A 24,002-nucleotide genomic window follows, 5' to 3' on the forward strand; every position below is an offset into this window, starting at 1 on the left:
GTTTGATCGGTTGACCACAGTTCACAGATGTCAGTTTAGTTTAGCGGAACTGTGATCTCAAGATGTTGTGTACTCGTTCGTTGATAATACTTTTCGTCTCCAGTGGAGTTTTATGTGATGGAGGTAAAATATACGCATATTTATAAGGAAAAATTATTATTAATGTTTTTATTTATAATATTAAAAATATTCACCCGTACAGAACTTTTAAACTACAAGCGTAATTTTTATAGCTGATTTCATTTTCGACATTGATTTTTAAGTTTAGAAATAATTATTTTAATGTTGCATAAAAGAGGAACAGGATAACATAAAAAAGGGAGTAAATATCTATGTTTAAAATATGTCGTGAGTTGTTGATTAGGTTGTGTGAAAATTTGTGTATTCGTAACGCCAAAATAATTATGGTAATAAAAAAGCATTCAATGCTATTTTTAACATTTCACTCATTTCTTAAAGAGATGAACAAAATAACAATCGAAAGGTATAGCTCTATAAAATATACAAGGGTTGACTGCAATTTTCCCGTTATATCTTTTGGGTTTTGCAGGTATAAACAGGTCAGAAAATACAGGTTTTCCTCATATTTTTAGGAAATCTTTTATCAAAATAAAAATGTTTCCATTACAATTGCTGTGTTTGGGAAAAAATGTGATATTAATTCTGTTTAATTAAAAAAAAAGTTCTTTAACGTTTATTTTTTATATTAACCGCCAGTGAAAAGCACATTTAAAGTTAAGATTTCGTTATATCACATGCTTTATTAGTCTTTCAAAATGAAAAAGAAAGTGACGGTATCATATTTAATGAAACATTAACTATAAAGATGCTTTCTGCAACTGGCGGTAAATTTGATATGGTGGTCGAGTCCTTCTTCCTATTCGGATCTTAGATTCAAGCATTTTATGAAAGGTTAAGTGCTGAAATTTTTTAATTTTAAATAGTTCAATTTCTAAATAGTTCGATAGATCACTTCACTAGATAATATTTCCCGTGCAAATGGTATATTTTTTGTTGAAAATACCAAAACTTCAGTTTCACATAATATGTGACCTATTGGTCTGGTATACAGTTTGGAAGTATATAGTAAAAAAAAAGAATTTACCATGTTGGTTCATAAAGAAAAGGTCTTTGGTGAAATACGCCGGATTCGTCGCGTAAAATGTTATAAATTTATCAATGAACTAGCTGATTCGACAGAAGTTGTTCTGTTCTTAATAAAGATAAATCTCTTGCGAGTGGAATATCGTAAAAATATATCTCATTCATATATATGAATGAGATTTACAATTTAAAAGATGAATTATCACATCCAAAAAGGAAATAGTTTCGAAAATTGAATCATAAACGAGGTAACATCGGATTAACAATTCGACATTCGGGAAAATAGTTTAATAAACAACTTTAATAACAAAGTCCCAAAATATCAAAAAATACTGGATTATTTCTGATTTATATACATACTGTATACTTTTAAATACCTACTAAATAACATAAGTACTTTTGGTCAACATCATTGTAAATATAGTCATAATTTCGTGTACATTTGTGTAGATAATTATTTCTTTTGTTTTCTTTTAATAATTGCTTAATTATTGTTAATTTAATTTACTCGCAACTAGCCCTTAATTTAGAACATTATTTATTTCTCTTTAATTTCAATTAGTATTGTATAAACACTGATTCAATTTACTTAGCATTTGTATACCTTAATTTCTTACATAGATGTGGATAGCGTATCTGACTGCAATTTTATTAAACTTACTAGCTGACCCGGCAAACGGTATTTTACCATATAAATTATTTTTAGAGTTAGACTGTTTCTTGGACATTGCAACATTACTTTATTTTTCTACTGAATTTTTCTAAAATAAACGTAGCCTAAGTTACCCCTTATTACATCAGCTACCTGTCAATAAAAGTCCCGTCAAAATAGGTCCAACCATTTCAGAGTTTGCCGGAACAAACAGACAGACAAAAATCGTAAAAAAAAAGAATATTTTGGTGTATGTATAGATATTCATATACATGTAGTAAAAATGTTTATTTCAATATTACAAACAGTCACGACAATTTTATTTAAATGTATAAGTAGATATGTAATTTCTTTATGTACATACTCTGTAAGTTGTAGCTATTTGCTCTTACTAATCTTAATATATATAAATTACGTGACACGTTGTTTGTCCGCGATGGACTCCTAAACTAATGAACTGATTTAAATGGGGATTACTTCATGGAGTGCAGTTTAGTCCAACTTGAGAGATAGGATACATTTTATTTCGACTTAGGATCTATAATTATTTTTATATCCAATATTTGTTTTGTATGGACATCTTTTCTGTGAGCAAAATTTATAGACGCACGGTTTGACAGTTCTGCTGTGAAACAATTTCATTATAGTTAATAACAGGGAGCAATGACCTTCTATATTATGTATGACAGGGAGCATAATTTCCTATATTATAATTCTTGGTGTTATGAAATATTATTGACAAATTCATAAAAAATCAGTATTTTATTTATTATGCACAGAACAACGTCTGTCGAGTCAGCTAGTAAAATATATCTAGAAAAAAAGACCCAACCGTACAATATTTCCGCTTAGACCAATCGACGTAACAACATCTTGTCAGTGTCCTCACACTGATTATTGACCTCCGTGCAGTTTTATTGTCCTTATCAGCAACGCCCAGTTGTCCGGTTGCTTACGACCTTACCAATGTACATTGACCTCAGATTAAAAATAGTTGGTTATCATTAGTCTAACGGATTGAATTCTTCTGATTTTGGCACCTTAGGATTTTGCTTGAAAACTTTCGAACGCCTTGTTCGATCAAATGAATTTTAGTACTTTATTTGACGACCTGTATAGCCGAGTGGTTAGCGATCCTACCTACTAAGCTAGAGGTCCCGGGTTCGAATTCCGGTAGGTGCAAGCATTTATATGACGAATATGGATGTTTTTTTCCGAGTCATGGATGTTTAAATGTATTTATGTATGTTTATATGAATTTATGTATGTTTAAGTAAGTATATTGTATTAAATATATCATTGTCTTGTAACCCACAACACAGGCTATATATGCTTAACTTGGGGCAAGATAATTTGTGTAAAAAGTCTGTCAATATTATTATTTGTTAGTGTTACAATTCTTACAAAAATAAATAAAAAATAAGCCTTTATTCAGACAAAATACTTAAACTTTTTTTTACATGTATAATTGGACGTAGTTCCTGAAAAACGTTCCAAGCCACAAACATCACATTGGAATTCGCGTTTAAAGTTTGATAAATATTAGTGTATTCCATACATGTGGGTTGGGCTACTAAGTCATGATGTCATTTAAATAGTGATAGTAGGGCTGCCATTTTTTGTAAGTCCGTTAACATAAATCACGTGACCAATTTTGTGTTATTAACTCAATTTCGACATGATTGTGGCTTGGAATGGTTTTCTGGAATTACGTCCAATTATTATTTAAATTTCACAATATTTCCCTTCATATTTTTTTTAATGAGTTGTGTTGTTATGAATTTTGTCTGTTTGTCTATTATAGACATAGGCCTCCTTCAACTGCCTCCACAGACTCCTGTTTTACTAGTCCATGTGCTACCAGCAACTGCCTTCATCTCGTCCACTCATCTCCTAAATGGTCTACCTCGGTCTCTTTGTCTGTGTCTCGGATACCAGGTTACAATAATAGGAATATATATATATTATATAAAAGATATATTTAATGTAGTATGTAATACATGATTTGATTAAAACTTATGTCAGCCTTTTACCGTTTTTTGGGATAAGATATTGAAATCCTGTATCTATTTCGAGAATATGTATTACAAATGTAATTTTATTATTTAAATTCAAATTTTAGTCAGATTGTACAATTATTTGCGAAGCAAGAATTAAGATTTAACTTCTAGTTGCACTTGATCTCATATTTTTTACAAAAGCGGAGGAAACAAGAGTATATATCAAATGATGATACTGATGGATACTTTTTTTTAAATTTATCAATGAAATACACTTTTAATAGTAAAACTCTTACGGCCTTACAAATAAAATTATCATAAAGTTATTACTAAGCAAAAACCAATAATATGTAAAATGTTTACAAATAGACATTTTGCTTAGGAATGGTTTGTTCGGACGTATAACGTTTCCCGCGTTTATTTGCAAGGCAGCTTGTCATTCGGAAAACTTCAGAATTATCATTGTATTGACAGTTTTGTCAACGATTTTGTAAACATTTTGCATTTTCTTTGTTTATCATCAGTTATAACTTTGTACCAAGTTTATTTGTAAGGCCGTTAACAATTAAAAGCATCTGTGGTTTCAACTATTAATAATATTCGACCAATTCCTATATTCAATCGAAATTAATAATTCAATCCTTTTCATGCTTTCGCCATTACGGTTACCTATGAAACATTTTGGTAATCTCATTTTTTAAACCATCTACAACCAGGAATGACCTACAGGTATTTTTATCTTGTATTATGTGAATGTGAATTTAACGGATTGATATGGATTTGGTCATAAATATCTCTAATATATAAAATTTTCGTGTCATGGTGTTAAACATTGAACTCCTCCGAAGCGGCTTGACCGATTCTCATGAAATTTTGAGTGCATATTGGGTAGGTCTGAAAGTCGGACAACATCTATTTTTCATCCCCCTAAATGTTAAGGGTGGTCACACAATTTTTTTTTTATTATTTGTTTGATTATGAGTCAGCATTAAAAAATACATACAACTTCAAATTTTCACCCATCTACGATCAACAGTTACTTTTGTATCGCGATTTTAATATCGGCAATACAACGTTTGCTGGGTCAGCTAGTTGACATATAAAAATCCGTAAATCTTGGTGTTTTAGTTCAACTGTAACGTTGTGACCTTTTTAAGTTTGCTCTAGTCGGTCATTCTTTCACATTACCGTAGCATTGCGATTACTGCGGTGAAAAGGTAATAATATTTATTTACCTCTTTATTAGGCTAGGCAAGACAAGCCTGGTATGTAAACAAAAAAGTAAAAATTTGTGTTGAAAGTTATAGGCGTCGAAACTTTATTATTTCAACATAATTTTTTGAAAACATACAACTTAGAAAATCGCGTGTTTCGTCAGGTTACTGTCGAGAACCGGTGATCAACTCTTCCACCACAGAATGACAGGAAGAAAATTCAGCAGCAACAAGTCTTGTGTTCGTTGTGCAGATATTAAAAACAATTAAAAAATGGCTCTGTCGTAAATCCTACTACTCCACAGGTTAATCTAAGTGATCCGACAGCCTGGGATTAGATTATGATTATTTTATAGCAATAACAATGACAGTACAATATTGTATATTTTTTCTCTCAGAGCGCCATGTGTTTCCGAAGCGGTAGTAGTATCTAGTATAGTAGAAATGACATCAAAAAAAAATCTAAGCAATTTTGAGAAAATAAATGCTTTCTATGCCTTTTTATCATTAATGCAGGCAGTGTGAATAAAATCGTGTGACTTCGAATCGGTCTTAATGCTGTTGAATTTTATTTTCAGAATCATTACTGAGCTCGTGGAACCCGTGCGGCCATAGATATGATCCGGATTGCTTGCTGAATTCCACAGCAAAATTCTTAGAGAATACTGCCAATGGTTTGCCTGATATCGTATATCAGAAAAAATTATCCACTATCTATACCTTCTTTTTACTTTCATTCGCTAAGGACATGTCTGCCTACATGTCAGTTTATGTTTCAAATCACTTAAAAATTTTCAATCCCACCTTTCTCAGTCAGTATCCCGCAGCAACAACTACTGTGTTCGTTGTGCACTCTAGTCAAAACTAATTTGTGTGTTTAATTAAACTACGAACACATGATAAATTATTTTTAACAGAAATATTGGCGACTGCAGGTCACGAGATAGCGTATCAAAGAAGATAGCAATATTTGTTATCTTGGTCACTCTAAGCAAACTTTGCATCACAGACATAATAAATAGCACGGTGGATGTATGGCAAAATTCATATTCAAATTTCTCCGTGTTACGTTGTGACTCTGTGTGCTTGTACCACACCAGACATACGCATATAATATGAGTTTAGAATTCAGTAATTATTATAATTTTTTTTTACTTTTTATAGCAATACATCGTTTGCTGGGTCAGCAAGTATTTTAATGAAAAATTAAAATGCTGTGCACACTTCACCTTTACCATTTAACAGCGGGTAATCATTCAGCGCCCCTTCGTAATCTAATTTTTGGTTTTGTTACGTGATCCGGATTCTACAGAAGCCAATTTTAGCTATCACTGAACCTTTGATCTCCGTATTTCTTATTTTACTAGCTGGCCACACTTTGCTGTGGATTAATATTAAACAGATAAACGTAAACAGAAAAAAATCCGCACGAGGTATTGACATAGTTGATACGGCCGTATATTTTGCGTGAATATATTGTGTATTATATTATACGTATCAATTCAATATTCTTTAACGGCCTAACATAACATAAAATTGGTATAAAGTTATACCTGAGAATAAACCAAGAATATGCAAAATTTATTTATTTATTTAGATAGTTACACCAACAACACATCATTATAAAATTAAAATTTTAGCAAGTACACAAGGAATAGTACAATATGACATGTCTTTACAGGTGTAAACAAAAAAAAAGCGAAAAGAGTAACAAAGTTGAACAATTAAAATTAAAGAAATGAAGAGTTAAACAAAAATGATGATATTAAATGACTTAAATACATTACTACTTTAAAAAAAGAGATTTATAAAATTTATAACTATACAACAATACATTTGTTTATTTCTTATATTTAACTTACATAACTAAGATCTTAATATTTTAATGTAGTCTGAATCTAAATGTTTATAAATAGACATTTCGCTTGATTGATTTATTCGGACGTATGATGTTTCCCGCGCTTATTTGCTTGACATTCGACTTCAGAATATAATATAATAAATGCTTTCTATGCCTTTTTATCATTAGCACAGTGTAAATAAAATCGTGTGAATGTGACACGGTCTTAATGCTGTTGCATTTTATTTTCAGGATCATTACTGACCCCGTGCGGTAGAGATGATCCGGATTGCTTGCAGAAATCCACAGCAAAATTCTTAGAGAATACTGCCAATGGTTTACCTGCTTACGATATCAGAAGAATTGATCCACTATCTATTCCTTCGCTGGATTATGACTTGGACAACGGTCTCATTCTGCATTACAAGAACTTAACCGTAAAAGGACTGAAAGATCAGGAACTGTCGCAGTTCAGGTTATACATTTTGTGTTGCATGTTGCATGTCAGGAAATATTGTGTTTTGTTTGAGAAGTGGGAGGCTCCTTTGCACAGGATGCTAGTGGGAGGCTCCTATGCACAGGATGTTAGTGGAAGGCTCCTTTGCACAGGATGCCGGCTAGATTATGGGTACCACAACGGCGCCTATTTCTGCTGTGAAGCAGTAATGTGTAAGCATTACTGTGTTTAGGTCTGAAGGGCGCCATAACTAGTGAAATTACTGGGCAAATGAGACTTCACATCTTATGTCTCAAGGCGCAGTTGTAGTGCCGCTCAGAATTTTTGGGGTTTTTCAAGAATCCTGAGCGGCACTGCATTGTTATGGGCAGGGCGTATCAATTACCATCAGCTGAATCTCCTACTCGTTTCTTATTTTCATAAAAAAAGAGTAACATGTGGTCGCAAGTCTTTTACCTTATTAAACATTGAATGAATGAATAACATTTCATTATTCGTCTAGGTACAATTTGTATACTTTTGAAAGTCAATTTTGGTGCCATTGGTTCAATACTACCATTAGGCTTGTTCTGAGAAGAATTGACAAAAAACTCAACCCTTTTATCCTCCCTTTACAAATTTAACAGTATAACATTAAGTTGATCAAAGAGTGTGTACTTCTTCTTCAATTGTTAGGTACATGTTTTATGGAATAAATATTGCTTTATATGCACCAAGGATGAAAGTAAAAATCGTCATAAATCGTTAATTGTAAATAACTATTTCACAAAATAATGAACAGAACGCATTTTTTGAGTTTTAAGACAGCCTTTAAAAACAGATTAAAAAAAATTGATTGAGCAATTAGTTATGTTTTTAAAGTGATAACCCTAACTTCTAGGATTAATACACAAATAAAAGTTGAAAATCAAAATTTTATAGACGATGCGGGACTCGAACCCACGACCCCAGGCGTTCCGTGCCAGTGCTCTAACCAACTGAGCCAATCGTTCGAGTGACGTATCGTCATAAAATCTTGTATGCTTTGTTCAACTCTCAGGTTGTGGCTTCATCTACAGGACCTACTTTACAGTTGATAACCTGCAGATTAAGCCTAATGCAGCTTATGAGTAATAAGTAATGAGAATCGTAGTCGGTAAAAATGGCATTTTCTGCCCAATTAAGCATGCCAGTAATGGATTTTCGGATAATTAACTATCCGCCCGCAGACGTACGCAATAAATGGTACACTTTTGACCCAGTTATCAATACCATGATGTAGTATAAAATATTAGTTAGATATGTTCAAACAACCATTCTTCATTAGAGATGTCCTTCTTCTCTAATCTCTAATTGATCTACAGCAAGATAGAAAAAGAAAACGAATCTATTGTTACTGTAACAGATATTGGTTGACAAGTCGTAAAATTCAACCACGCGTGGAATTATTTCATTAAATTTTACTTTACTTTATAGCCGACATAAATTTATTTTTATAATTTATATTTATGATAAAATTATTTTTCATGCATGTCTGATTGCCTGTAAGTAGAAACGCAATTATCATTTTTTTTAAATAGTGGAATGTTTACCAGTGGGATGCTCCTTTGCCCAGGATGCCGGCTAGATTATGGGTACCACAACGGCGCCTATTTCTGCCGTGAAACGGTAATGTGTGTTTCGGTCTGAAGGGCACTGTAGCTAGTGAAATTACTGGGCAAATGAGACTTAAGGACGCGTTCTCAAAACAGAGAGGTATCGAATCGCACTACTACACTGACACCGCTCAAACACATACACGTACTTAAAGCTAATAGCGGGAATCAAATGAATTTGATACTTTAGCAAGTTTGAATTTTGTTTTTTTTTAATACATATGTATTTTTGATAATTGGTTGGTGTATTCATTTAGTAGTTAAATATTGAAACTTTAGACGGCAGTTCCGTCGCATAACGTCGTGTGCAGTAAACGCAGTTTTTTTTAAATCCAAGATGGCCGCCATGAAAAATTATGATTTCAGCAATATGGGTATCGTATCCAAGGTTATCGAGGGTGCAGAGAACGATTTTGGGATCATTTTTGAAATCCAATATGGCCGCCGCGCAAAATTATGATTTCAACAAAATGGGTATCGGATCCGAGGTTATCGAGGGTGCAGAGAACGATTTTGGGATCATTTTTGCAATCCAAGATGGCCGCTGCGAATAATTATGATTTCAGCAATATGGGTATCGTATCCGAGGTTATCGAGGGTGCAGATAACGATTTTGGGATCACTTTTGAAATACAAGATGGCCGCCGCGCAAAATTATGTTTTCAACAAAATAGATATCGTATTCGAGGTTCTCGAGGGTACAGAGAACGAATTTGGGATCATTTTTGAAGTGAAACTTCTTTGCCCGCATGAGAGCAAAATTTTTACGGATGAAACGGAATAAAGTGTCACGAAAATGAAGGACGTTTTTATCCAAGAAGAGGGGAGGGAGATTGAGTCTGATTGAGATAGAGTGAGAAAATGCGAATGTAGTATGAAGCAGACGTTACCGCTATGAAGTAAAACAAATTCACTACTACCATTGTATCATGTAGGCTTAGCGCGCGGCCGCGAGTAAGTAGAACATCTTCCCTACTAGCTTTGTATTGTGCAGGTTTCATGAGTAATAATAATTAGTAAAACATCTAATAATTTCTAATATTGAGAAAAATAAATTGGTTTAGAGAACAGATTAGCATAATTATTAATATAAACGAGATTTAAAAATTGGTTTTCACAAATAAGTTTCAATTCTGACATGTGTACTTTGTACGCACGCCATTTCTTGTGTTGTCTGGTGCTTTGGACGTAGCTTCCTCCCTAAGGACACCTCCCCTACAAGTGGAGTTGAAAAAAATACTGGAGACTAACCTTGTGGGGTATCGTTGGATAGGTCTTTGAAAGTTAGATTCAGGTTTGATACATGACATTTCCTTTGGTCTTTTGAAAATAAAGCGGGATTAAGGAAGATATACGTTACATTTATGTAATAGCTTTTACCTTATGATTACAATATCTATTGAAATAACTCTTCTTGACATAATATGGTGGTAATAATTGATAAGAAGGGTAGAGCTTCTTGTGGTTAAAAAGAGGATGAAATTTTTTTTTGCATGTAGGGTATCATTAGATAGGTCTTCCAAAATAAAATTTTGAGATTTTTTAATTAGATTGGTAACGGAATGTGTTTTGTAAATATTGTGGGTGAAAAGTCTAAACGTAAATATTTATTTATTTCGGGAATGAAGAATTAATTTAGCATGTGGGATATTGTTAGACAGGCCTTTTAAAATAAAATTTAAGTTCATGAATGAATTCTAATTTTGACGATGTAAATGACACCAATGAAGAAAATTTTGTAGATTTCATAGGCGCCATCATGGATTTGGATTTTGACCCGATATTCGTTATTGTTGACCCCGAAAACCATGAAAACGACACCCATGAAGAGAAGTTAGTAAATTTTATAGGCGCCATCTGGGATTTCGATTTTGACCCGATATTCGTTATTCTTGACCCCGAAAACCATTAAAATGACACCCATGAAGAGAAGTTGGTAAATTTCATAGGCGCCATCTTGGATTTCGATTTTGACCCAATATTCGTTATTGTTGACCCCGAAAACCATGAAAATGACACCCATGAAGAGAAGTTGGTAAATTTCATAGGCGCCATCTTGGATTTCGATTTTGACCCGATATTCGTTATTGTTGACCCCGAAAACCATGAAAATGACACCCATGAAGAGAAGTTAGGAAATTTCATAGCCGCCATCTTGGATTTCGATTTTGACCCGATATTCGTTATTCTTGACCCCGAAAACCATGAAAATGAACCCATGAAGAGAAGTTGGTAAATTTCATAGGCGCCATCTTGGAATTGAATTTTGACCCGATATTCGTTACTGTTGACCCCGAAAACCATGAAAATGACACCCATGAAGGGAAGTTGGTAAATTTCATGGGCGCCATCTTGGATTTTGATTTTGACCCGATATTCGTTATTGTTGACCCCGAAAACCATGAAAATGACACCTATGAAGAGAAGTTGGTAAATTTCATAGGCGCCATCTTGGATTTCGATTTAACCCGATGTCGATTTAATACAGACCTTATTTTTAGGGATGAACTTAAAAATCACTAATTCTACAAAAAAATAAGAAACATAATTTTTAGAAAATCTGACTGCTTACAAAATATGTAAAGTATCAAAGACAGTATTGTATAGCTTATACAAAATATTCATGTTCGTACAGCGATCTTTTCGAGTACGAGCTACTGCTTACAACTGACACAGTGTCTACCCACGACGGCGGCCGAGCGCGGACTGACGTTGTTTTGATAGATCTTTCTGTGCAATGCGTACGGAGTGACAAAATAAAATAACCCTTAATACCACACTTTAAAGCTCATGCTTTTCAGAAAAATATATGAATTTTAGACGATTCATTTATATTTTTTTCTGAGATTATTTATAACATATTCATTAATTTATTTCCCGTGTTTTTGAAAATATTATATCTGCATTCTTTACGTAATTTTTAAGAGACAAAATTATGTAAGTAGTAGCAGAAAACTGATCCTGAATGAAGCCCCATTTCGTCAATTTTGTGTGAAGAGGTAACGGATAATCGTTTTTACGACATAAAATATCAAAATTTCAAAGCAAAAATTTCCCGCTAATTGGAGATAAAGAAGTAATCTATTTATGGCAATTTTTAGTTTTGTTAGAATTACTTTCATTTCATCACAAACTCTACCGAAAATTATCTTATTTTTGTCGGATTCGTAAACGCGTCCTTAACATCTTATCTCTCAAGGTGATGAGCGCAGTTTTAGTACCGCTCAGATTTTTCGGTGTTTTTCAAGAATTAATTCTGAGCGGCACTGCATTGTAATGGGCAGGGCGTAATAATTACCATTATCTGGTCGTCTCGTCTCTTATTTTCATAAAAAAAATGTATGTTGTAGTTTCTGTAGGTAATCTTAAATAAATAAATAAAAAAATGATTGATCTATGACTATGTATATCGTCAATTTTAACGTGTCTTAAAAAATACGAAAAATAACAACAGAAGGAATCTTTGAACATTTTTAGTAGTGAAATTTCGCTGACATTTTAATCTGAAACCAATGCATTCAATTTACCTAACGTTTCAAATACTGTGGGCTTTTATCCAAAAACTTTTTATGAAACTATTCGCTTTTGTTATGAACGCCCGTGGCGTAATTAAATAACAGTTGTGAGTCATTTGACAACTAGAATTGAATTAAGATATAGTTAATTGAAAAATATTGAACAATTTATTTGTATATTCTTTGAAGATACAAATAAATTGAAGAACAGAAAAATATAATATTACTAGCTGACCCAGCAAACGTTGTATTGCCGATATTAAAATCGCGATACAAAAGTAACTGTCGATCGTAGATGGCTGAAAATGTATGTAATTTTTAAAGTTGACTCATAATCAAACATTTTTAAAAAAAATGTCAAAAAATTAAAAAAAATAATTTGGCGTGGACCACCCTTAACATTTTGGGGGATGAAAAATAGATGTTGTCCGATTCTCAGACCTACCCAATATGCACTCAAGAGAATCGGTCAAGCCTTTTTGAAGGAGTTTAACTACAAACACCGCGACATGAGAATTTTATATATTAGAGATAAAAGTAGTAAAGGGATACTAGCTAATCTAAATCTAGACATTTGGGGGTAGGTTTAGTAGGTTGGTTGGGTTAAGAGGACATCATTTTAATGAACACTACACATAAGGATCTATTACATCATTCGCCATAATACGTGCATTATACTGAATGTTTTTAATGAAAATAAGGGACGAGACGAGCAGGACTGATTGATGGTAACTGATACGCCCTGCCCATTATAATGCAGTGCCAACTAATGCAAACCCAAAAGTCTCAGCGGCACTACAATTGCGCTCGTCGCCTTGAGACATAAGAAGACACATTTCCTCAGTAATTTCACTAGCTACGGCACCCTTCAGACCGAAACACTGTAATGTTTCTACAGAACTGCTTCACGACAGAAATAACATCTAGCCAGCATCCTGTGCAAAGGAGCCTCCCACTGCTACATTCAAGGTGTAAAAATAATAATAAAAAACTAAACACACTTGAATAGAAAACCATACCTAAAAGTAGAAAATAACTTTCAATGAAATTTAAATTTTGAATAGTGTGATTGAAAAATATATTGTAAAAAATTGTTTTGCCAATTGGACGTAATTCCAGAAAAACGTTCCAAACCACAATCATGTCGGAATTGAGCTAAGAACACAAAACGTGGTCACGTGATTCATAATAACGGACTGACAAAAAAAGGGCAGACATACTGTCACTCTTTAAATGACATCATGACTTAGTAGCCACATGTATGGAATAAACTAATATTTATTGAACTTTAAACACGAATTCCTTAAAATGTGATGATCGTGGCTTGGAACGTTTTTCAGGAAATCCAATTGTCAGTTGCTCTAAAAACATATTTTTTTGTTTACAGAATAGATATCAATGAAAAAGGAGTTAAATTCCAAACAAAAGCGAACCTCACCGCTGAAGGTGAAATAGTAATTGAAATTAACAAAACAGGACGATCATTTTCAGGACCCTTTTCAATTAAAGGAAGTAAGTATAAATTTAATAACGCCCAATTATTACCTCATTTCTAAGAAATAAATGCATCTGTTATCGTTAAATTATACAGTACTTACTCCTTTAGATATAAACAGACTCCGCTGAATTGTGTTGTGGGGCTTAAAATGCTGCTGTTGAATATTATAATTTCACTGTAACATTATCTTGGGGTATTCCATAATTTTGGACCTCTTGGAAGTAAACATACTCTTCGTTAACATATTCATTTCTTTTGTGTGAATAAATATGTTTTTCGTCGTTGGTTCCTTAAATGGCGAAGCCGGTAGGTTATCTATATATGTATGTATATAACGCATTAAGCAAACCGAAAACAGGAATTATTTTAAGAAGCCAAACAGTAATTAATTAATTTAACAATATTTTGTTCTTAATTATTCAAGTCTATGATGCACAACCCAGATCTAAGGTGTTATGTTAGCTTGTTTATTCTTGTTGACAATGTTAATTTGTGAATGGGGTTCGTCTTGCAACACAAGAGCCGTTGCCCTTTGAAACGTCGAATAAACGTACATGTATATATATAAAAATGAATTGCTGTTCGTTAGTCTCGCTAATACTCGAGAACGGCTGGACCGATTTGCCTGATTTTGGTCTTGAATTATTTGTGGAAGTTCAGAGATGGTTTAAAAGGTGAATAAATATGAAAATGTTCGGAATTAAAAAAGAAGACAACAATTTTGTTTTTCCTTTAATGTGTCCCCGTCGTTCAGAAATCAAATTTAAAGAAAACTTTAAAATGAATAACTAATTAGAATCAGAACTTAATGTTAGCTACCAATAATTGGTAGAATAACTATAGATTGTTACTATGATGGCAATACAACGTTTGGTCAGGTAGTTTGGGTCAGCTAGTCATATATAAATTTGAAAAACGGTAAGACAAATCAAAAGATCTCCGTGATAATCGGTACTTCGCTGACCTCATCCAACCTATTCCGGCGATTTTAAACAGATCATCTGTCCATCTTGTGGGGGTTGGGGCTACCATAACTGTCTTTTTACATAACGTTGTCGTCAATAGAGGACTTTAGGACTTTGGACTTTAGCCCCAAAGACTCTCTGTCCTCCGAACTATATTGTGCAATGCCTACTGGCACTGCCACTACAGTTTCGCAAGTGTATTCTATGTCGGTGACTTTGGTTCAGGATATATCCTCATTTCTGATCTGGCAGGTAAACTCGATGCAAAGCCCTGTCCATTGCCTTTCAACTCAGCTTTCTCATAAGGCCTATAGTGGTCGCCAACTACGTCTGCGTTCCTTATCACACTGATGTGTTTCCAGATGACTGGTAAAATAAGATAAACAAAGTTATTACTATACCATAGAAAATTTATTAAATAGTACAATGTAGTATAGACCACATAATCATTCGTAACCATACTGTGTGCATCAAATATTTAAAAAAAAACTACTGTCGGGGCTGATTGTATGTGCTTGTACAAAGGTAAGGTAAGGCTTTCGGTTTCTGCGGTTGCGGTTTTCACTGATGTGTTGTGGCAAGCTTGCCATAATGATTTGTTTCTAATAATTTCACAAACAAACGTCATTACTAATTGATTTACTGAATATTAACTAATACGCGATCTGAAATAACTGGATAGAAATTGATTGGATTTTCATTCGTAAACTAGATAGATATAGATAGCTTTATCAAAAGCAGTAATTTACACAATGAAGTAAGGTTCCATGGAAAATAATACAACATTCATTTAATTGTGAAGTCCTTTTGAACTGACTGATTGCCGTTCGCCAGCACGGTGCCGTGTGTGGTGGCTATGACGACAGAGGTGATCGATTTGTGTCGGTAGCAAAGTGAGCTACGCAAGTAATAGAACAGTAACGTTACTCACCGGTCTCCTTGAAATTTATACCTACGTCTGGCCGGAGCGTTAGGGTTGGTACTTGGTACTCGTACGTACAAAAAAAATTACGCGGACGGCGTGGCGCAGCTAATTCAACTCGGACAGTCTCGGCAGCGTACGGTGTGGCCCTCAATAGTTTTGTCTTCCCAAGATTACTTATCGGCCGTGTAAATACAGTGTTTGTGTGCGTGCGTCGATTCGGAAGCTCCAGTGTGAAGTTAAAGTACTGAAATATTACTGTATTGTGGCTATGACAAGAATGCGCTTGTTTTTCTAATCAAATTAAAATCACTTTATACATTTAGGTCAAGGAAATGACGCTCATGAATGTGAAGAGTTTTTTCGTTTAACCATTTAACACCACTTCAGAAGAGGATGAGATTTAATTAGAAGAAGTGGCAAAAAACTCATTGCCACTCCTGAAAATCAATGATTAAAGCTTAATCGCATTATTGTAATTATAATACATGTAAATTGATGAAATATCAATACTCAAACGTCAAATACTCAACGCCTTATTGAGTACAGTAGATGTATTAATCCATAATCATGAAAACAAGTACCTCAAAAGACGCACAGACAGATAGATTGGCAACGAAGTTGTTCTAGTATCTATTACTGAATGAAAATACCCCATCAAAAACATAACTTGTAAAATAAGTCAAGTCTCGCAACTCACTGTAAAAATTTGTGAGATCCATGTAATGCCAGGTCAGTCAATTTATTCAGTCCCTACTTAAGGGTGGTTCTGTATTAAGTTATTACATAATTAGCTAACCTAACAACATCTTACATTGTCCAAAACATTTTTAAATAAATAGGTGGACTTGCTCATCGCACTAAACAATCTAAGTATCTATCTAATCTTAGTATAATATGCAGGTATTACTTGTGAGATACATTGTGTTTTCATCTCATTTCTTTTTAACAACAGGATTTTCTTAAAGCCCAATCTCTGTCTTATGAGCTTTCTTATATTTGTAGGTCTTCCTCTTTTTCTTTTCCGGTACTACTTCTTGAGCTTTGGATACCGTTTTTCTCAAAACCTTTCTCTCTCTGTCTCTATGGGTTTTATTCGCAGGTTTTGATGTTACCTTGTTGTTTTTCCTTGATTGATACACTAAAGCTTAAATTTAATCTAATTTATTTAAGTTGAAGCTTCTATGACTAATAGAAGTGCCTTAAACATTTGATGATCGGTCAGCCAGTCAGTCAGTGAGGCAGGACAGCATATCAAAATCAAAACGTTTATTGAACTCATAACATTGATTTACAATGGCTTAAGTTCAGTCATACACTTAATTTCGTAACAATAAATAAATAATATCAGACAGATAAAATTAAAATCAAACAAATCAATTAAGTAATATAAATAACATCAAACAATCAAAATCACATAAAATAAATCACACTTAAGTTGAATAATTCAATTCCAGGCTGCTTTATCATTCAAATAAATATCAAGAAAAAATTAAGAAATTTTGACTTGCTATAACTCTAGAACTACTAGTTCAAATTTTATGAAATTTGAAATATACTGAGTTTATACAATGCCTGCTTGATTACTGAGAATTCAGGTATATAGTTTTACCCACAACGAAGTTTTAGGGGTCGAAAATGGCCTGAACTACTTCGAGAAAATGAAAGTACGGCTGCGCTGCTTGTTTTTGCTCGACTTGGCGGGGGCCCTGCCGTGCCCCTAGATATTAAACTAATGGTCTCACCAGACACTGTTTTCCCCAAAGTGGTAATGTGGTAATTAGAAAATTTCATTAAATTGCAGCTTGCTAAGTAAAATTTACAATACGCGTTAACACGCGTTCGTTGGCAATTCAACTATTAGTGTCTTCACTCACCTTAAACATGAAAAACGTATTGTAATCATACGAAACAAAAATCACGAACACAATATAAATATCCGTTATTGCAAAAGTCTCTTAATCACGTATTTACATTAAAATCCACAGCCACTGCGATTCCACACGAGCAATACAATTATTATTTGTGTTAAAGCTGTGTCGGTTGTGATTTAACGTTAATATGGCTGTTAAAGTTATCTGGCGCTGAATACAAATACGGGATAACCAACGAATGTTTACGGAAGTCGGAAAACCACAGTATGCGGTGAATGCCAAGAGCAATTCCGGAGTTAAGTGCCTGTCGTAAGCTGATATTATTTAACTGTGTACTTTTTCAGTTTTGCAGCCAAATTATCGAAAAGCTACGCTTTTCGTTTGATAGAATTCGATTCGATTCGAACAAGGCGTGAGTGTGTGTGTGTGTGTGTTAAAAATACTTGTTTTTAATTTATTATTATGTTTAAAAATACACACAAACAGATAACTTCCTTCGTTTTAAAGTAGGTTAATTGGGAAATCTCAAGTGCGAGTGACTGTGTTACTCGTACTCTATTTATTTCAAATACTTTCATTCAAAATAAAATTAGAAATCACTTGTCGAACATCAAAAAAATTTGAATTTGCCTGAAATTATAGCAGCAATTATTGTAAAACACACTTTCAGGATGTCAGCTGTTGCTTGGTTTATGTTTTCTAAGTCAAAACAAATAGTTTTGGGTTAGGAATCACCACAAACTACACTACAGACTTCTCCGTCTCTCATAAGAGTAGGGTATAAGTATTATCCCGATCGGCTCATTAGTTTTCGCAGTATAACCGAAGGAAAAACTTGACTCTTCCTTTATAAGTATAGAAAGATAGCAGGCGGAGGTACAACGAATAGTATCTATTGGATACAAAACACCAAAAAAGGACTAAGCATTATATTAAAACATTATTTTAATATGAATCACGACCCTCATGTTTACGAAGCATCCTTACACAAACAATGAATTCAAGCTCTAAAGGTTGATGCATCCAATATAGGATAATTTATATTTACTTTTGATGAAATATATAATAATTAAACCGCTTTTAACTTTGAACACGACTCATATATTGGATGCAACACATTACAAACTTATTTATTTTGTATATTATAACTATTGCAAAATATTCTATTGATGGAAAAGAGTGGCCGTTGAGTTTCTTGTATGTTCTTTTTCCGAACATGTTAGATTCAGTAATTTAATAGAAATATCTTATAGTGACGATTCAAAAGCGATTATATACTTTAACGAATACTCGCTATTTACCGTAGAATAAGATTTAATAATAAATCCAAATTTTCCTGCAGTTAAATTGTGAAATTCAAACTTCCAGTTGCGCTCGGGACAATGAGGTATGGCTACGGGATCTCAACTGACGACAAAGGCGTTCAACACTTCGTAGTTGGCCCAGAAACCATTTCATGTCAAGCCGTTGGCGAGCCAGACGTACAGCTGAACTCTGAATTAAAGAAGGCTATTGCAGAAGGTAATATTAATTTAATATACTCACTTCTGGGAGTATTTATACAAATTGTTGGCTAAAACCAAAGTAGGTTGGCTCAGTTGATAAGAGCGCTCGGAAGAAACACGAGAGGTCGCGGGTTCGATTCCCGCAACGTTCTTAAATTTTGGTTTCCAATTTAATTTGTATCATAATATTTACTTCAACGTTTCTTATATATGGCTTCGTCGCAAACTCAGCTTATGTTAGTCGTAAAAGTGTAATGTTTTTCCTTAAAATTTTTTTTCACATAACATTATCTTTATTTATTTACACTATTGATTCACTCGGTTTTTTTTAGATTCAATTAGTGCAAGATCACATATAAATCAGGTCACATATAAATTGAACATTTCAGCTTAGTATTTGCATATTACCCATATTCAAAGTTGGATAAACTATTTAAAAAAAATCAATATATATTTTAAAGTGACAGTTGTAGGAGTATTTGCAAATTTACGATAAAAAAAATATCATGTAGATATTTATACCTTCTTTTTCATGATACTAGATTAAGATTGATAAGATTTTGACTTGTTTAAGGGTGCCGAAACATTAAGTGTAAGGACCGGTTTCCACCAAAGCGGTGAGGAGAGGAGATGCGTTTTGATAGCCAATCAGATTTCGTAATTTCCACATCTCACACTCTCATAATAATATAGTCGGTTATAAATTAAAGTATTTTTTCACTTTTAGTTTTTGTTGTTGTTGAAGTCGTTTTTTTTAAATATTTTCAGTTAAGTTTTCAAAATAGATGACGAATATGTTTCCGTTGATAGTTTAAATACTTAAGAATTAATTGTGTTTCTTCAACCTCTAATTCCTCTTCCTCAAGCAAATTAAATATAACTTTTGTAACGACATGACGTCTTCCTTTCGTAGATTTTACCAGTGGGAGGCTCCTTTGCACAGGCTGCCGGCTAGATTATGGGTACCACAACGGCGCCTATATCTGGCGTGAAGCAGTAAATGTGTAAGCGTTACTGTGTTTCGGTCTGAAGGGCACTGCATTGTAATGGGCAGGGTGTATCAATTACCATCAACTGAACGCCCTGCTCATCTCGTCCCTTATTTTCATAAAAAAAAATAACACCAAGTTAAATGCGAACGAAGTCGTGGGTAAAATTATCCTTTGATTTTGATTGCTTTGACTAAGAAGCTTGATTTTCCCTTGATTTAGCTCCAAGACTTCGTTGATATTGAATTAAGTCCGATAGCCTTATGAGGTTCTTAGAAAAAGGCATCAGGTAGTTATAAGACAGCCCCGTTTTCATAAATAAGAAAATACTTTTTAAAAATTCGGTGGTATCAGGAAATCAGGTGACATTTATATATGTTCGTTTGTGCTCCTCATATATTAAAAATAAATTATTCAGATTACATATTATAAACGGCATGAATTAATAATACCGCACTTACAAGCTTGGAAAACGAAACATAGCTTAAACAATTAAAATCTCAACCGAAATGTGAATTGAATTAAATTAAATACCTAAATATACAATTAACTATCAAACTATTTAAAAAAAATGTTAACTAAAACGAAACATACCCGTATGACGACCTGTATAACCGAGTGGTTAGTTTCCGAGTCATGGATGTTTAAATGTATTTATGTATTTGTATGTTTATATGAATATACGTATGTTTAAGTAAGTATGTTGTATTAAATATATCATTGTCTTGTAACCCATAACACAGGCTATATATGCTTAACTTGGGGCAAGATAATTTGTGTAAAAAGTGTGCCAATATTATTATTATTCCTGGGAGAGTTTCTTGAGCCACTTCTTGTCTGTCAGAGCGCCATTTGTTTCCGAAGTATAGTATCTAGTATATTAGAAATGACATCAAAAAGAATTTAAAAGGAATCAATTTTAAGAAAATAACCTTTTACGCCTTTTTATTGAGAACTTAATAATCTTATTCCAAGCCTTACTTTATTGCTGCAGTGTTATTAGAAAATAAATGATTGCACCACAGATTTCTATTAACAGAGCAATTCGATACCTCGCGTAGAATCACTTTGCATTATACAATCACAAAGCAATAATACCCCACGCATTTCAACAAGAGAAAGACTTATTAAATATTTCTTTACATTATGCGACTTCTTCTGTCCTTTACAATACAGTCTTAGATAATTTATACGTCTAGATAGTCTCTTGTTGTTAGACTACCAATAAAAGCAGGCCAGGAATCTTAGTTTAGTGTGCGTGACAACACTCGCAATTTGTATGACACTTTGTGTAAGTGTGCGTGAACTGCTCTAAATTGAGGTTAGTTCTAAAGTGTATTTTTTTCGACGTTTTCACAGCTGTCATAGTCTATCTAGTTCTGTTAATTCACCATCTCAATTTAACTAAATACAAGCTTATCTTGACAGAGTGGATCATAAAAATTGGACTTAGTATACCTCAACAAATAGTATCTGAGGTTATATATCACATAATTCAAATTCAAATATTTTTATTCAAAATAGGTTTTAAAATCACTTATTGAGCGTCAGAAAAAACAAACTAACACACACGCTGACATTTTGACGCTTTTCTAGCACACTTACACTTGTGTGAAGTTTTAATAATTCTGGTCCTGAAATCTAGAGGTGAGGTTCTGGTGATTTGTAATACAGTGTCAAACAGACTTACATGCTTAGTTAAATAAACATTTATGTATTTACTGTAATAGATCTTTTGTGAGAAGAAATAAACAGTAATATATATAAGTACTATTAATTATATATACATAGAAGTATTATAATGTATAGAGTTCCTTGCGCCGCTTCTTCTCTCTCATAGCGTCATTTATTTCCGATGCGGTAGTAGTATCTAGTATATTAAAAATGACATCAAAAATAATTCTAAAGAAATCAATTTTGAAACAATAAATGCCTTTAAGAATATCTTAAAATAAACATTAGAATTTACAACTAAATTAATTTTATGATTATACTAGCTGCGCCCCATACTTCGTCGTTGGACTTAGATCCATCCCAGGCTGTTCTTATAAAACGCAACAAGTTCTACAACAACCTTTTTAATGTCCCAATCACTCTTATTTGTACCCAGAATTCGGTGGTCTGCCGTACCCTTAGTTGCTATAATAAACATTTCTTACCAACAGATATATTCGTCCGTACTAAAAACTCTTTCGAAAAGGAAATCATTTTAAGTAAACTGTAATTGAGAAGTTGATAACGACTTAAGACATACGCACTGTATACACTCATACACACAAAATCTATATATTTACTAGCCAGCAAACGTTGTATTGGCGATAATAAAATCGCGATTCAAAAGTAACTGTTGATTGTAGATGAGTGAAAATTTGAAGTTGTATGTATTTTTTAATGGTGACTCATAATCAAACAAATTTAAAAAAAAATGTCAAAAAAAAAAATAAAAAAAAAAATTGGCGTGGACTACCCTAAACATTTAGGGGGATGAAAAATAGATGTTGTCCGATTCTCAGACCTACCCAATATGCACTCAAAATTTCATGAGAATCAGTCAAGCCGTTTCGGAGGAGTTCAAAGTTTAACACCATGACACGAGAATTTTACGAGTATCTATAAGAAGTAAAATTTTATTATTTTGATACGTTGCGTGAACCTGTAATGAGTAGTCGGCCGTCGCATAATATTTTTGTACTTAGTTTAATTTTTGTGTGCTGTTGGTTCAATAATTAAAAAAAAATCGTCGAATTGCTGTCAGTGAAGACCGACAACGCTCCTGTGATTCCTCTGGTGTTACAAGAGAATTTGGGCGGTGGTGATCACTTAACATCAGGTGTCACGTACTGCTCGTTTGTCCCCCTCTCTCATAAAAAAGTGAACCGTAAAACAATCACGGTGGTATTACAAAAAATAATTTAAACATGACTTAGACACGTGTCTTTTTGAACAGTGTTTAAATATTTGAGCGACGTCTAAGGATTGACGTTAAGCAACAGAAAGACAAGGATTTTTAATAGAACTTTTGTAAATCAAGTATTCAACACGTGTTTAACTTTATTTTTAATGACACCGTTAATATCTGTCAAAAGTTTGTATCTACACTCAGAGCCTACATATTTTTTTATGAAAATAAGGGACGAGACGAGCAGGACGTTCAGCTGATGGTATTTGATACGCCCTGCCCATTACAATGCAGTGCCGCTTAGGATTCTTGAAAAAACTAAAAAATTCTGAGTGACTTTACAATTGCGGTCACCATCTTGAGACAAATGATGTTAAGTCTCATTTGCCCAGTAATTTCACTGGCTTTACGGCGCCCGTAAGACCGAAACACAAAAAGCCTCCCACTGAATATAAAGATATAAAGTAGGTATAGATAAATATGTAACGTATAATAAGTAAAACTGTGTTTTTTCAGGTACTGAAGTGAACAAAGGTGAAGACTATAAAACAAAATGTCTGGAGATGAGACAAAAGATTCTATGCAGCATTGTTGACGAAGCGTATGTGAGTGTTGTCCACAACATAAGGGCATCTGCGAAGATTTTACCCAAAGAAGCCTTCTTAACTGGCGTTTAAGGTTTTGTGCATTATTGAATAATTGCAATAAAATTATTCAAGAAAACATAATATTCTCTTTAAATGTTTTTAAGCAAAATTAATACCTACTACCGACTATATATTAAGAAAGATTTAGAAGGTTGCGTACCTTACCACTAAAATGATAATAAAACCTTTGTTGGATTATTTCATTGTTTTATCTGCCTCTTTATCTCAGTACTGTGTAGAGAAGAAGACAAATCACATTAAATCAGACGAATTAATTAATAAAGATA

General features: G+C 33.4%; 1 protein-coding gene across 2 annotated transcripts; it reads left to right on the plus strand.

Moving 5' to 3' along the window:
• Window positions 1-23,796, plus strand: LOC126975242 (juvenile hormone-binding protein-like). Of its 2 annotated transcripts, XM_050823045.1 has the most exons (6): window positions 1-123; window positions 5,549-5,644; window positions 7,063-7,285; window positions 13,804-13,928; window positions 19,044-19,196; window positions 23,585-23,796. In XM_050823045.1, exons 1-6 carry the CDS (start codon window positions 63-65, stop codon window positions 23,743-23,745), a joined length of 819 nt encoding a protein of 272 aa, XP_050679002.1. In that variant the 5' UTR covers window positions 1-62; the 3' UTR covers window positions 23,746-23,796. The 2 variants fall into 2 exon arrangements, with proteins under 2 accessions (XP_050679002.1, XP_050679003.1); XM_050823046.1 differs by lacking the exon at window positions 5,549-5,644.
• The last annotated feature ends 206 nt before the right edge of the window (window positions 23,797-24,002 follow it).

Source organism: Leptidea sinapis, chromosome 35, assembly GCF_905404315.1.
Source record: "Leptidea sinapis chromosome 35, ilLepSina1.1, whole genome shotgun sequence".
NCBI classification, from domain to species: Eukaryota; Metazoa; Arthropoda; class Insecta; order Lepidoptera; family Pieridae; genus Leptidea; species Leptidea sinapis.